This window comes from Lactuca sativa, chromosome 1, assembly GCF_002870075.4.
Source record: "Lactuca sativa cultivar Salinas chromosome 1, Lsat_Salinas_v11, whole genome shotgun sequence".
In the NCBI taxonomy this organism is placed as follows: Eukaryota; Viridiplantae; Streptophyta; class Magnoliopsida; order Asterales; family Asteraceae; genus Lactuca; species Lactuca sativa.
The window spans coordinates 44,253,049-44,267,018 of record NC_056623.2 but is presented as its reverse complement, the minus strand read 5'-3'; the positions used below and the strand labels follow the sequence as shown (position 1 = coordinate 44,267,018).

At 36.0% G+C, this 13,970-nt stretch overlaps 1 protein-coding gene and 1 long non-coding RNA gene across 2 annotated transcripts; one reads left to right on the top strand and one right to left on the bottom strand.

The window, feature by feature from the left end:
• Positions 1 to 2,703: 2,703 nt before the first annotated feature.
• On the bottom strand, positions 2,704 to 4,297 carry LOC111878824 (uncharacterized). The gene is made up of 2 exons (XM_023875317.3): positions 4,143 to 4,297; positions 2,704 to 3,077 (listed from the first exon to the last, which is right to left on the bottom strand). Exons 1-2 carry the CDS (start codon positions 4,171 to 4,173, stop codon positions 2,848 to 2,850), a joined length of 261 nt encoding a protein of 86 aa, XP_023731085.1. The 5' UTR covers positions 4,174 to 4,297; the 3' UTR covers positions 2,704 to 2,847.
• Positions 4,298 to 4,350: 53 nt separating this feature from the next.
• Positions 4,351 to 13,286, top strand: LOC122196951 (uncharacterized). The gene is made up of 3 exons (XR_006189685.2): positions 4,351 to 4,785; positions 4,862 to 5,143; positions 12,875 to 13,286. It is a non-coding gene; the product is annotated as an uncharacterized LOC122196951 (long non-coding RNA).
• The last annotated feature ends 684 nt before the right edge of the window (positions 13,287 to 13,970 follow it).

The following is a 13,970-nucleotide window of genomic DNA, read 5'->3' as shown; positions in this document are numbered from 1 at the left end:
GGGCTAGTGGGGCTTGGGTTGTGACTAAATATTATGGATGGAGTAATTTGGACCCAATAATTATTATGGACCTTGGGTTTAGGCCCGTTCGGAAAGGTGGGCCCAATTTAGTAAATTGGGCCAATATTGGGCTTTGCAAGAGGATGTGGTTTTGGGTCTTGGCCCAATAAGAGGATAATGGACTTAAGGAGTGTTGTGGACACTTAGCCTAGAAGGTCATGATGGATTCTAATGTGATGATTTGTGCATGTGATAGTTGGGATTCCCGGTGAATCAGCAGTCGGAGATTTGCAGGATTTCGGCAGTTGCAAGGTGAGTTTTCCTCACTGTACTCAAGGGTCTAAGGCACCAAGGTCATCCCTTTGAATTGTTGTTAGAGCTTGTTATGTTATGTAATGATATGTTTGCTAGTATCCTGGTAGATAGGATAGTGATATGATGATATGCTTTGTTAGCTTAGTATCCTAGAGAAATGGATAGTTGTATGATGGCTAGTTCTGTTGGATCAGCGCCCTGGTAGTTGGGTAGTGATTAGTTATAGACCGGTAGTTGGTCTTGCCTTATGTACGCTGATAGGAGGTTACCTGCGGGTTATGTATGTTGAGCAGTAGCAGAGGGTATTCCATCCCGGTAGGATGATAGGGCCCTAGTGTGTTGGTTCTGTAGAGTATTATGTGGTTGTCTGTTATGTGTACATGTCTGCTAGTGTAGATTGACATTCCAACCCGATGGTTGTGGGCCAGGAGTATTCCATCCAGGTAGGATGATTGGACTCATAGTAGCTTGACATTCCAACCCAATGGTTGAGGGGCCTGGGGTATTCCATCCCAATGGATGATTGGACCCATAGTAGTAGTAGTTACAATATGTATAGGAAGTGGGGCATTCCAACCTAATGGTTGTGGGCCAGGAATATTCCATCCCGGTAGGATGACTGGACTCATAGTAGTTTGGCATTCCAACCCGATGGTTGAGGGGCCTGGGATATTCCATCATGAGGGATGATTGGACCCATAGTAGTTATTGTTGTACGTATAGGGGTTTGGGCATTCCAACCCGATGGTTGTGGGCCGAGAGTATCCCATCCCGGTAGGATGATTGGGCTCGTAGTATGTAGGCATTCCAATCCGATGGTTGAGGGCCAGGGGTATTCCAACCGGAAGGTTGATTGGACCCGTAGTATGTTGTTCGTTGCTGTATGCGTATGTTTTTGTGTGTATGGGTACTTTGGGGGAACTCACTAAGCTTTCGGGCTTACAATTGTGGTTTTTTGTTTCAGGTGCTTCAGGAGATCGTGGCAAGGCGAAGGCGTGATCGTACCGCTCCTCATGTTTTTATGATATATGTAAATATGGTTCTGGGGAAATACTCTGATGTTTAAACTATTTTGAAAACAAGATATATGATCGTAATGGTTTTTGAATGAAATAAAATGTTTTAATTTGGTTGAAATTTTTGGTCGTTACAAAAACACACCCAAAGGTAAAACCAATATTTTTTGAAAACTTAAGTGGTTTTATATCATTTGCCCTTAAATTAATTCACGAAATATTTAACTCTCTGTGAACCATAAACTACAAAGTTTAATAATAATTAAACTAGGCTTGTAAACCATGAACCATAAACTACAAAGTTTAATAATAATAATTAAACTAGACTGGTACCGAATAAGACATAAATAAAGAACCGAATATCGATATTCGTTTACAGTACATATGATTTGATTTTACTCTGTTTTAAAGATATTGTGGGTTTTTAATACCTCCCATAAAACAGAATTGAATTTCTATCCTTATATTATCCGATTATATTATATCTGGTGATTTTATACATTGAACTGAATTAAAAACAGTTAGTGGCAATTAGTTGTAGGAGAAGGAGAGTGGAATGGAAGTAATACACAAAAGACAATGTAAGGTTTGTGTGTGTGTGAGTTGTCTAGAGTAATTAATATGTGATATGGGGATCTGATGGATCAGTGAAAGACAGATGTCCAGCTTCAGCCTGCCCTCATTAATGCTATTCTTATGAGTTTGGGTTTTCTCCAACTATAAACAACAGCTTCAATTCCTCTCTAGTCAGCTGCTTATTATATGAATTAAATAACTTTCATATGTGCTGCCTTTTATATTATATTTATTTCAACCACTTCACAATAGATTTACCTTAATTCTGGAATTATGGCATTTCGTGCAAAACCAAAATCTTATGCATGCTTTAAGGTTGAGATGCTTACTTAGGTTTGATTTAAGAGAAATAAAAACTAAAATAATAATTTTTCTTATACATTTGGTACAAAATAACAAAAAACAATAATCCTCCGCATCTTAAGAGATTTTTTTTTACATCGCAAATTTCTCTCATTGATTTCGTTTTCAAGTTTTATTTGGTTGTAAAAATCGTTTTTGAAAATCCCAGCCACAACAAACAAAATTCCAAAAACTGTTTTCTTGATAAAAGATCATATGGACAATTTTGCAGTAAACGATGTAAATTTCACAGTAAGAAAAAAATATCATTTCACACCCATTTGTATTGCTTTATTTCAGAGGGCGATTTCATAGTTAATAGTGCATTTGAGAAATGTGTGGCTATTGTTGGAGTAGTGAAACTTTTAGTTGTTTCTTGGCAAATGGTTGATGAAAATGGTTAATTTTGTCTTTTTTTTTTTCTCTTGATCTAAATTGGTTAATTGGACTAAAATTATTCAACTAAACATCAAACTTATGATTACTACCAAATGTCAAAAGTGACTATCATAAAAAGTCCAAAGATAGCAGGAAATGATCAAGTAGTGATCCGTAGTACAAACATTTACAACAAGTGATTAGCATTAATTTATGGAATTTATTTTTTAGGGTGAATTGCTTCCACAACAGCTTCAATTTCTTCCTTGGCTCTTTCAAGAACACCCGGTCCTTTGACTTGCTCAATTGGGGTGTCTCGGCCAATGTCATTACTTGTTCCATGTGTTTCCTTGTCATGTGTCGGTGATTTCTCTTTATCTTTATCAATCATTTCTTTCTTTCCTTCTTTGCCTTTTTCAATCAAGATTCTGACTTTTGCATCTTCTTCCTCTTCAAAATTCACACAAGAAAAAAAAAACTAAAACTCAGTAAACAGCTATTTGAATCATTTAGTAACCAGGGTATCACATAAAATTGATTAACAATGTTAGTTTTGCGACCTAAGCCGCATTAAATACATGTATATATATTTATAGGTTGATGTATATTATATATGTTTTCAGTGTGTGTTTCGCATGTAAATACAAAAATCTGATATAATTTATGGAGTAAGGTGTTTGGCTTAGCTTTTCAAACCCCAAAAGTCGTTTTTGAAAAAGTTACAAAAAGTCAGGATTTCCTGACTTTTCAAAAAAGTTCTTTTTTCTTATGTAAAAACTTCAAAAGTAGCTTCTAAAAAGTAAGTTTGCCAAACATTTTTGCTTTTTTTTTATTTTTCAAAAAGGACTTTTGGCTTTTTTTTTTTTTTTTTTTTTTTCAAAAAGGCCTTTTGGCTTTCAAAAGCCAAGCCAAACACCCCTAAGATGAAGATGAAAGGAGATATGAATTGATGATAGTCCTCTCGGAGGATATTCCAGATACCACCAATAAGTTTGATGAGATATGATATATTTTCAGATAGAGCATCAATGAGATCCCTTCAAAGATCCCACAAAAATAATTTGGAAATCCAAAATTATTTTAAGTAATCATCGATATCTACAAACGTAAGGATGATGTCTTCTTGGTACTGTAAACCTGCACACCATATGTGCAAAATTGTTGCAGTTTTCATGATGAACAAATTAAACAAAGAGTTTAGAACCATTAACTTTACAGGTTGATTGGGGAAACAATGGCGAAAAAAATGATATATTAGTAAAATCTGCTTTGAACCGCCATCAAAATCAACACATATGCATAACATATGAACATCTGTAGGAAGATTTAAGCTAATATATTCTATGGAAATAGTTGATTGAATGAGTTAAGAAAACAATTAAACTTCTTTTACCGATCGTAGACGACAGTACATTAATTTAAAACCCTAATTCGAAGAAATTGCGAAGAAAAAAAAACATAATATGCACATCGATCGATTAAAGAAGCAAAAGAAGTTAAATTTCATAGGAGTACCTTTCGCAGAATCAGATCTTCCGTCCGCCATTGCAGTTCGATCGAGTCTCCTTCCTGGAACGACGACCCTTCGAACTTCGAAGACGGTTTTGGCAATTTGGGGCCCCTGACGTCAGCCCAATTAGACCCTCTTAGTTGGGCCAGCCTAGCAATCAATATATGGCCCATATAAAAACTTTCACAAAAATACATTCAATTCTCGTCGAACTTATGAACAGTGTCGGCTGGGTTGGAGCCGTTTTCTCTTATGGCTGGATTTGTTTGGTCGGCGGCTGGTATGAAGTCGGGTGGCTTTGTCTAAAATTGATCCTCACTGCCTCTGTCTTTGTAATCGCTTTTATCTTTCTATCACATGGTCACCGTCTTTCCATCTTCCAATCAAGATGAACACTGTCTTATTCGGCTTAGTCTTATTCAATATTAATCTCAGGAGAGAAGCATCAGGTCTATCACCAACTCCAAAAATCCTAATTGCTTTTCAATTTCATTCATATATCTCTGCTCTGTCTTGCCGATTGAAACGAAGTAGGTCTTCAATTTACATCGCTGACTTCCAATGACCACATAACGTTGCGTCCTACTGGAAATATCCATAACCCACCCATTTCAGGCGAAGGGAGAAGATAACAATACTTTTAATTAGGTAAGAGTGTCTTTTAGTTGTGTAGTTTTTTCGATTTCAAGAGCTTAATTTTAGATGAAATTAAATTTTTAATCAGGGTTCCAGACGTAATTTCTTTGGAAATACCCCTTCAACAGTTCAACTGACACAAATTGAAAGGGATGCTCGATTTCCGCTTCTGTGTGTTTATGGTGTTGAAGAAGAATGTCAAGTGTTCCATAGTTTGAGTAAAGTTATTGGGGCATTGAGGCGGAAGAGCAAGTGGCAAACACCATGTTGAAGGAAAAAAGGAGTAAGATACAAGGACGAAAAGGGAACGGCTTGGGCCTTGGAAGATATACTGTTCACAAACCAGAACGGGATTGGAGATGCCGAGATGGTATGTTATGGATTATAAGGATCTTATGTTCATAGTTCTATTAATTTTATTATTTTTAGAAGTGGGTAATATGTTTTAGGGGTGTTTGGATAGGAAAAAAAGAGCTGCTTATTGCTTATTCCCACAATAAGCTAATTTAAGTGTTTGGATAAAATCCAGCTTATTAGGCTAAATAAGCTAATTTTAATAAGCATTCATTCCCATGCTTATTGCTTATTGCTTATTCCCACCACAAATAAGCTATAAGCAATAAGTTAAAAATCTAATCCAAACACCCCTAAACAAATTTATAGATTCTATTACTTTGATTTAGCTCAAGGACATACTCTAATAATGGTTTGATTTAATTCAATTGACCCCGTCTTTAAAGTTGTTCATCTACATATATGTCATACCCCTGGATAGATTTGTCGTTTCCTTCTGCATATATGATGTCGTGGTAATCAATTGTAAACTTAAATTTACCTTATCTAGTCAACATGCTCAATATCTTCGTTAAGAACACAACCTTTATCTTGATCATATTAGTTTCGTCCATTTAGTTTTCTTCTCCTGCAATTAAGTGTAGACTTTAATTCTAGAATTCTTTTTTGTGGGTAATTGGTGAAATTTTTAATGTTTATATAGTTTAAACAGCCTGCGACTGTTACCTAGATTGTTATTGTTATTTGTATTCGATAACTATATAGGCAACAAGATGACAAGGATGTAATGTTAGCCAGAAAACAAAGGAATTACAAGTTATTCGGCTATAAATAGGAGGCCAAGCCTCATTCCTTCTCCTGTAACTTCCCAAACATCTCGATTTCTTTCAATTCTAGCCCATTTTCTCTTAGTTTTAGTCTTCGGCAAAGTCCTATGACCCCTGTAGTAGTAGTAGTAGTAGTAGTAGTAGTAGCTACCGAGTAGAAGCTCTGCATGTGCAATTTCCTAAGTTTTGTCAGAAAGAACCTCTGTAAGTTAAGCTACACTCTAGTCTTTTCGGTGTAACTTATATTTATAGTCATAATTCGTTATTATGAACATATAAGTAAGATTTATCAGTGATTCCAAGTCGTAATACTGATTGATCTACTTACGGGAGAGGTGTCTAAAATGGTCACTGTAACACCTGAATCTTGGTATGTTTCTAATTTTGCCCTTTGTTATTAAAAGTTTTTCATTTTGGTCATTGAGCAGTACGCGGAGCGTACCATTAGGTACGCTTAGTGTACTAATACGAGAGTGGGACGGGATTGGAGATGCCGAGATGGTATGTTATGGATTATAAGGATCTTATGTTCATAGTTCTATTAATTTTATTATTTTTAGAAGTGGGTAATATGTTTTAGGGGGTGTTTGGATAGGAAAAAAAGAGCTGCTTATTGCTTATTCCCACAATAAGCTAATTTAAGTGTTTGGATAAAATCCAGCTTATTAGGCTAAATAAGCTAATTTTAATAAGCATTCATTCCCATGCTTATTGCTTATTGCTTATTCCCACCACAAATAAGCTATAAGCAATAAGTTAAAAATCTAATCCAAACACCCCTAAACAAATTTATAGATTCTATTACTTTGATTTAGCTCAAGGACATACTCTAATAATGGTTTGATTTAATTCAATTGACCCCGTCTTTAAAGTTGTTCATCTACATATATGTCATACCCCTGGATAGATTTGTCGTTTCCTTCTGCATATATGATGTCGTGGTAATCAATTGTAAACTTAAATTTACCTTATCTAGTCAACATGCTCAATATCTTCGTTAAGAACACAACCTTTATCTTGATCATATTAGTTTCGTCCATTTAGTTTTCTTCTCCTGCAATTAAGTGTAGACTTTAATTCTAGAATTCTTTTTTGTGGGTAATTGGTGAAATTTTTAATGTTTATATAGTTTAAACAGCCTGCGACTGTTACCTAGATTGTTATTGTTATTTGTATTCGATAACTATATAGGCAACAAGATGACAAGGATGTAATGTTAGCCAGAAAACAAAGGAATTACAAGTTATTCGGCTATAAATAGGAGGCCAAGCCTCATTCCTTCTCCTGTAACTTCCCAAACATCTCGATTTCTTTCAATTCTAGCCCATTTTCTCTTAGTTTTAGTCTTCGGCAAAGTCCTATGACCCCTGTAGTAGTAGTAGTAGTAGTAGTAGTAGTAGCTACCGAGTAGAAGCTCTGCATGTGCAATTTCCTAAGTTTTGTCAGAAAGAACCTCTGTAAGTTAAGCTACACTCTAGTCTTTTCGGTGTAACTTATATTTATAGTCATAATTCGTTATTATGAACATATAAGTAAGATTTATCAGTGATTCCAAGTCGTAATACTGATTGATCTACTTACGGGAGAGGTGTCTAAAATGGTCACTGTAACACCTGAATCTTGGTATGTTTCTAATTTTGCCCTTTGTTATTAAAAGTTTTTCATTTTGGTCATTGAGCAGTACGCGGAGCGTACCATTAGGTACGCTTAGTGTACTAATACGAGAGTGGGACGGGATTGGAGATGCCGAGATGGTATGTTATGGATTATAAGGATCTTATGTTCATAGTTCTATTAATTTTATTATTTTTAGAAGTGGGTAATATGTTTTAGGGGGTGTTTGGATAGGAAAAAAAGAGCTGCTTATTGCTTATTCCCACAATAAGCTAATTTAAGTGTTTGGATAAAATCCAGCTTATTAGGCTAAATAAGCTAATTTTAATAAGCATTCATTCCCATGCTTATTGCTTATTGCTTATTCCCACCACAAATAAGCTATAAGCAATAAGTTAAAAATCTAATCCAAACACCCCTAAACAAATTTATAGATTCTATTACTTTGATTTAGCTCAAGGACATACTCTAATAATGGTTTGATTTAATTCAATTGACCCCGTCTTTAAAGTTGTTCATCTACATATATGTCATACCCCTGGATAGATTTGTCGTTTCCTTCTGCATATATGATGTCGTGGTAATCAATTGTAAACTTAAATTTACCTTATCTAGTCAACATGCTCAATATCTTCGTTAAGAACACAACCTTTATCTTGATCATATTAGTTTCGTCCATTTAGTTTTCTTCTCCTGCAATTAAGTGTAGACTTTAATTCTAGAATTCTTTTTTGTGGGTAATTGGTGAAATTTTTAATGTTTATATAGTTTAAACAGCCTGCGACTGTTACCTAGATTGTTATTGTTATTTGTATTCGATAACTATATAGGCAACAAGATGACAAGGATGTAATGTTAGCCAGAAAACAAAGGAATTACAAGTTATTCGGCTATAAATAGGAGGCCAAGCCTCATTCCTTCTCCTGTAACTTCCCAAACATCTCGATTTCTTTCAATTCTAGCCCATTTTCTCTTAGTTTTAGTCTTCGGCAAAGTCCTATGACCCCTGTAGTAGTAGTAGTAGTAGTAGTAGTAGTAGCTACCGAGTAGAAGCTCTGCATGTGCAATTTCCTAAGTTTTGTCAGAAAGAACCTCTGTAAGTTAAGCTACACTCTAGTCTTTTCGGTGTAACTTATATTTATAGTCATAATTCGTTATTATGAACATATAAGTAAGATTTATCAGTGATTCCAAGTCGTAATACTGATTGATCTACTTACGGGAGAGGTGTCTAAAATGGTCACTGTAACACCTGAATCTTGGTATGTTTCTAATTTTGCCCTTTGTTATTAAAAGTTTTTCATTTTGGTCATTGAGCAGTACGCGGAGCGTACCATTAGGTACGCTTAGTGTACTAATACGAGAGTGGGACGGGATTGGAGATGCCGAGATGGTATGTTATGGATTATAAGGATCTTATGTTCATAGTTCTATTAATTTTATTATTTTTAGAAGTGGGTAATATGTTTTAGGGGGTGTTTGGATAGGAAAAAAAGAGCTGCTTATTGCTTATTCCCACAATAAGCTAATTTAAGTGTTTGGATAAAATCCAGCTTATTAGGCTAAATAAGCTAATTTTAATAAGCATTCATTCCCATGCTTATTGCTTATTGCTTATTCCCACCACAAATAAGCTATAAGCAATAAGTTAAAAATCTAATCCAAACACCCCTAAACAAATTTATAGATTCTATTACTTTGATTTAGCTCAAGGACATACTCTAATAATGGTTTGATTTAATTCAATTGACCCCGTCTTTAAAGTTGTTCATCTACATATATGTCATACCCCTGGATAGATTTGTCGTTTCCTTCTGCATATATGATGTCGTGGTAATCAATTGTAAACTTAAATTTACCTTATCTAGTCAACATGCTCAATATCTTCGTTAAGAACACAACCTTTATCTTGATCATATTAGTTTCGTCCATTTAGTTTTCTTCTCCTGCAATTAAGTGTAGACTTTAATTCTAGAATTCTTTTTTGTGGGTAATTGGTGAAATTTTTAATGTTTATATAGTTTAAACAGCCTGCGACTGTTACCTAGATTGTTATTGTTATTTGTATTCGATAACTATATAGGCAACAAGATGACAAGGATGTAATGTTAGCCAGAAAACAAAGGAATTACAAGTTATTCGGCTATAAATAGGAGGCCAAGCCTCATTCCTTCTCCTGTAACTTCCCAAACATCTCGATTTCTTTCAATTCTAGCCCATTTTCTCTTAGTTTTAGTCTTCGGCAAAGTCCTATGACCCCTGTAGTAGTAGTAGTAGTAGTAGTAGTAGTAGCTACCGAGTAGAAGCTCTGCATGTGCAATTTCCTAAGTTTTGTCAGAAAGAACCTCTGTAAGTTAAGCTACACTCTAGTCTTTTCGGTGTAACTTATATTTATAGTCATAATTCGTTATTATGAACATATAAGTAAGATTTATCAGTGATTCCAAGTCGTAATACTGATTGATCTACTTACGGGAGAGGTGTCTAAAATGGTCACTGTAACACCTGAATCTTGGTATGTTTCTAATTTTGCCCTTTGTTATTAAAAGTTTTTCATTTTGGTCATTGAGCAGTACGCGGAGCGTACCATTAGGTACGCTTAGTGTACTAATACGAGAGTGGGACGGGATTGGAGATGCCGAGATGGTATGTTATGGATTATAAGGATCTTATGTTCATAGTTCTATTAATTTTATTATTTTTAGAAGTGGGTAATATGTTTTAGGGGGTGTTTGGATAGGAAAAAAAGAGCTGCTTATTGCTTATTCCCACAATAAGCTAATTTAAGTGTTTGGATAAAATCCAGCTTATTAGGCTAAATAAGCTAATTTTAATAAGCATTCATTCCCATGCTTATTGCTTATTGCTTATTCCCACCACAAATAAGCTATAAGCAATAAGTTAAAAATCTAATCCAAACACCCCTAAACAAATTTATAGATTCTATTACTTTGATTTAGCTCAAGGACATACTCTAATAATGGTTTGATTTAATTCAATTGACCCCGTCTTTAAAGTTGTTCATCTACATATATGTCATACCCCTGGATAGATTTGTCGTTTCCTTCTGCATATATGATGTCGTGGTAATCAATTGTAAACTTAAATTTACCTTATCTAGTCAACATGCTCAATATCTTCGTTAAGAACACAACCTTTATCTTGATCATATTAGTTTCGTCCATTTAGTTTTCTTCTCCTGCAATTAAGTGTAGACTTTAATTCTAGAATTCTTTTTTGTGGGTAATTGGTGAAATTTTTAATGTTTATATAGTTTAAACAGCCTGCGACTGTTACCTAGATTGTTATTGTTATTTGTATTCGATAACTATATAGGCAACAAGATGACAAGGATGTAATGTTAGCCAGAAAACAAAGGAATTACAAGTTATTCGGCTATAAATAGGAGGCCAAGCCTCATTCCTTCTCCTGTAACTTCCCAAACATCTCGATTTCTTTCAATTCTAGCCCATTTTCTCTTAGTTTTAGTCTTCGGCAAAGTCCTATGACCCCTGTAGTAGTAGTAGTAGTAGTAGTAGTAGCTACCGAGTAGAAGCTCTGCATGTGCAATTTCCTAAGTTTTGTCAGAAAGAACCTATGTAAGTTAAGCTACACTCTAGTCTTTTCGGTGTAACTTATATTTATAGTCATAATTCGTTATTATGAACATATAAGTAAGATTTATCAGTGATTCCAAGTCGTAATACTGATTGATCTACTTACGGGAGAGGTGTCTAAAATGGTCACTGTAACACCTGAATCTTGGTATATTTCTAATTTTGCCCTTTGTTATTAAAAGTTTTTCATTTTGGTCATTGAGCAGTACGCGGAGCGTACCATTAGGTACGCTTAGTGTACTAATACGAGAGTGGGACGGGACTCCGGGCAGGTACGTTGGGCGTACATCCTTGTACGCGGGGCGTACGTGCGAGATGTTGAAACCGTAATTTAGGGTGTTGTACCCTATATAAAGGCCTTAAGTCCTCAAGGATGGCCTCTATACCAGCCTTCATTGCCATAAAAACCCTAAATCGAACCTTGAGCCTCTTTGTGGTGTTCTTGAGCTATTAAGGAGTCTTTGGTGCCATTTTTGCCTTTGTGAAGGAAGTAGAGAAGTTTAAAGTTGCTTTGCTTGGTGAGAAGGCTTTGGATCCATAACCATCTTCCTAATATTTCTAAGGTTTCAAGTTTGAACCTTGACTTGTAGACGGTTAGATCTTCTTATAGCATGCTTTGTTATGATTTTGGTCCCTTTATGGGTTGATGGGAGAGCTAAGTCGTTTTTATGGCTTGTTATTCCAGATCTGAGTTTGTATTGGACTCCTTATGCATAAAGGTGCAAGCTTTAGAGGATTTTTGGTCACATGCATGCATCAATCCATTTATTAAGTTCTTTTAAGCTTAAGAGCTTCTTCTAGCCATGCATGAACGTAAATTTAGCAACTTTACATGATGATCCAGCTCAAGGGAATCAGATCTATGTTTTGGAACCATGACTTAAGAGATTAAGTGTTGAAATTGAGTTTTTGGTTGAATGGGTGAGTACGTTGGGCGTACAAGCAAGTACGCTTAGTGTACAAGCCCTCAAGCGAGTACGTTGCGCGTACGTGCTGAGTACGCCCCGCGTACTCAGTCTGATGGGAGCATGTGTGGGCTTTGGTTTTGGGCTGCCCTTTGGGCCTAGTGGTTTGGGGCCTTGTAGAGCCATCTGAATGTAAGAGTTTGGATTAGGGAAAATTTGTGGGCCTTAGGGTAAGACCCATGTAGGAATTGGGGCCAATTTGGAAAATTGGGCCATAAATGGACTCTGGATGATTACTTGTTTTATGGAGTTTGGGCCTTAGTCTTGGACCAAACTAGGAAAAAGGGTAAATGGTCTCTTTACCCCAAGTATGGATATGGTTTGAGACCCAAATGTTAATTGGGTGTTATTTTATATTGATAGCTCAGGGATTCGTTGGACCAGTAGCCAAGGATTTTTCAGCGGGATTCAGTAGTCGAGGTGAGTTTCCTCACCATATATAGCGGGTCGAAATCACTAATGTCGAACCATGATTTGTTATGTTAGAATACTCATTTTTCGTGTGACACTAGTATGTGTATGTGATTGTATGCTTGTTAGGCGGGGCCCGATGATTAACCTGAATGTTATTACTTGTTATGTCGTATGAACTATATGTGGGCGGGGCCCGTTATGCGGGTTAGGGTGGGGACCGTTATACTCATTGGGCGCAGCCCGTTATGCGAGTTAGGGCGGGGCTCGTTATATTCTTTGGGCGGGGCCCGTTATATGTTTTATGTTTGGTATGAGGTTTTTTGAGGAACTCCCTAAGCTTTATGCTTACGGTTTTTAGTTTATGTTTCAGGTACTCCTGGTTCCAAGGGCAAGAGCTCGGGTTGACTACATCGCACACACCACATGGATTGAGTTATCCCTCTGATTGTTACTATGTTGATATACTTATTTTGATTTGGGTTGTATGGATTATGTTTTGAAATACCGTTTTATTTAATTTAAAAATTAAATCTTTGGATAATATTTTTGGGACAAGACAGTCACGTTGGATTGGTTGTTGGATTTCAAAAAGGCTATATGTCGAAAGGGTCTTACCTCCCAACCGTCCTGTCTGACTGATCCTTACTTGATAGATCTTGATGTAGACATTGGAATTAGTGAGAAATATAGACTACTATTAGTCACCATGATCATTAGACTAAAACTATGTATAAATCATACTTAAGTCACGTTAAGGGAATATCTAAGGTGTTAGGCGAAACTCTACCCAGATCACCAGTTGCCCACCTAAGTCAGGTGAGTGCATAGTTACTTTCAACTTACACATGAATATAAAGTATCTATTAAATACTATATGTGCTTGCTAATTGTGTATTTGATATTTGTGCAATAATATAATTTTACTTATTTAAATTACCTTATTATATTTGTATTGGGTAGTAAAGGGTTTTAGGGAAAATGAAGTAATGGTGAGAGGTCACACATTGGATTACTAGGACCAGTCATATGATAGAGTATATATGACAACCCCGGAGTATTCTAGGTAGTCCGGTGGAAAGCCAGTTGGGGGTGTTAGCTATCCAGAGCTATGTTATTATCAGATTTCATGAGACATATGAGTCTTCTCAATATACTGTGTAGGATGCTAGCTGTCTTGGTGACTCTTGCATTATGTATATTGAGTTGCACCCATTCTTATGTATATTGGGATGGGCCCATTTTCATGTATGTTGGGTTAGGCCCATTTGTATATTGGGTTGGGCTCATTTTCACGTATGTTGGGTTGGGATCATTCACATATTAGACTGGGCCTATTCGTATGTATGTTGGGCTCGGTCCATTTGTATATTGTGTGGTATTTTGGGAACTCACTAAGCTTTATGCTTACGATTTTGTGGTTTGAGTATTTCAGGTACTTCTAGTTCTAACAGGAAAGGTCCGACTTG

Bases quoted from the DNA above. Each gene is read 5' to 3' on its own strand.
- LOC111878824 (XM_023875317.3), bottom strand. From the start codon at position 4,173: ATGGCGGACGGAAGATCTGATTCTGCGAAAG. The intron at 3,078-4,142 runs GTACTCCTATGA...TGAATTTTGAAG, and splicing joins AAGATCTGATTCTGCGAAAG to AGGAAGAAGATGCAAAAGTC.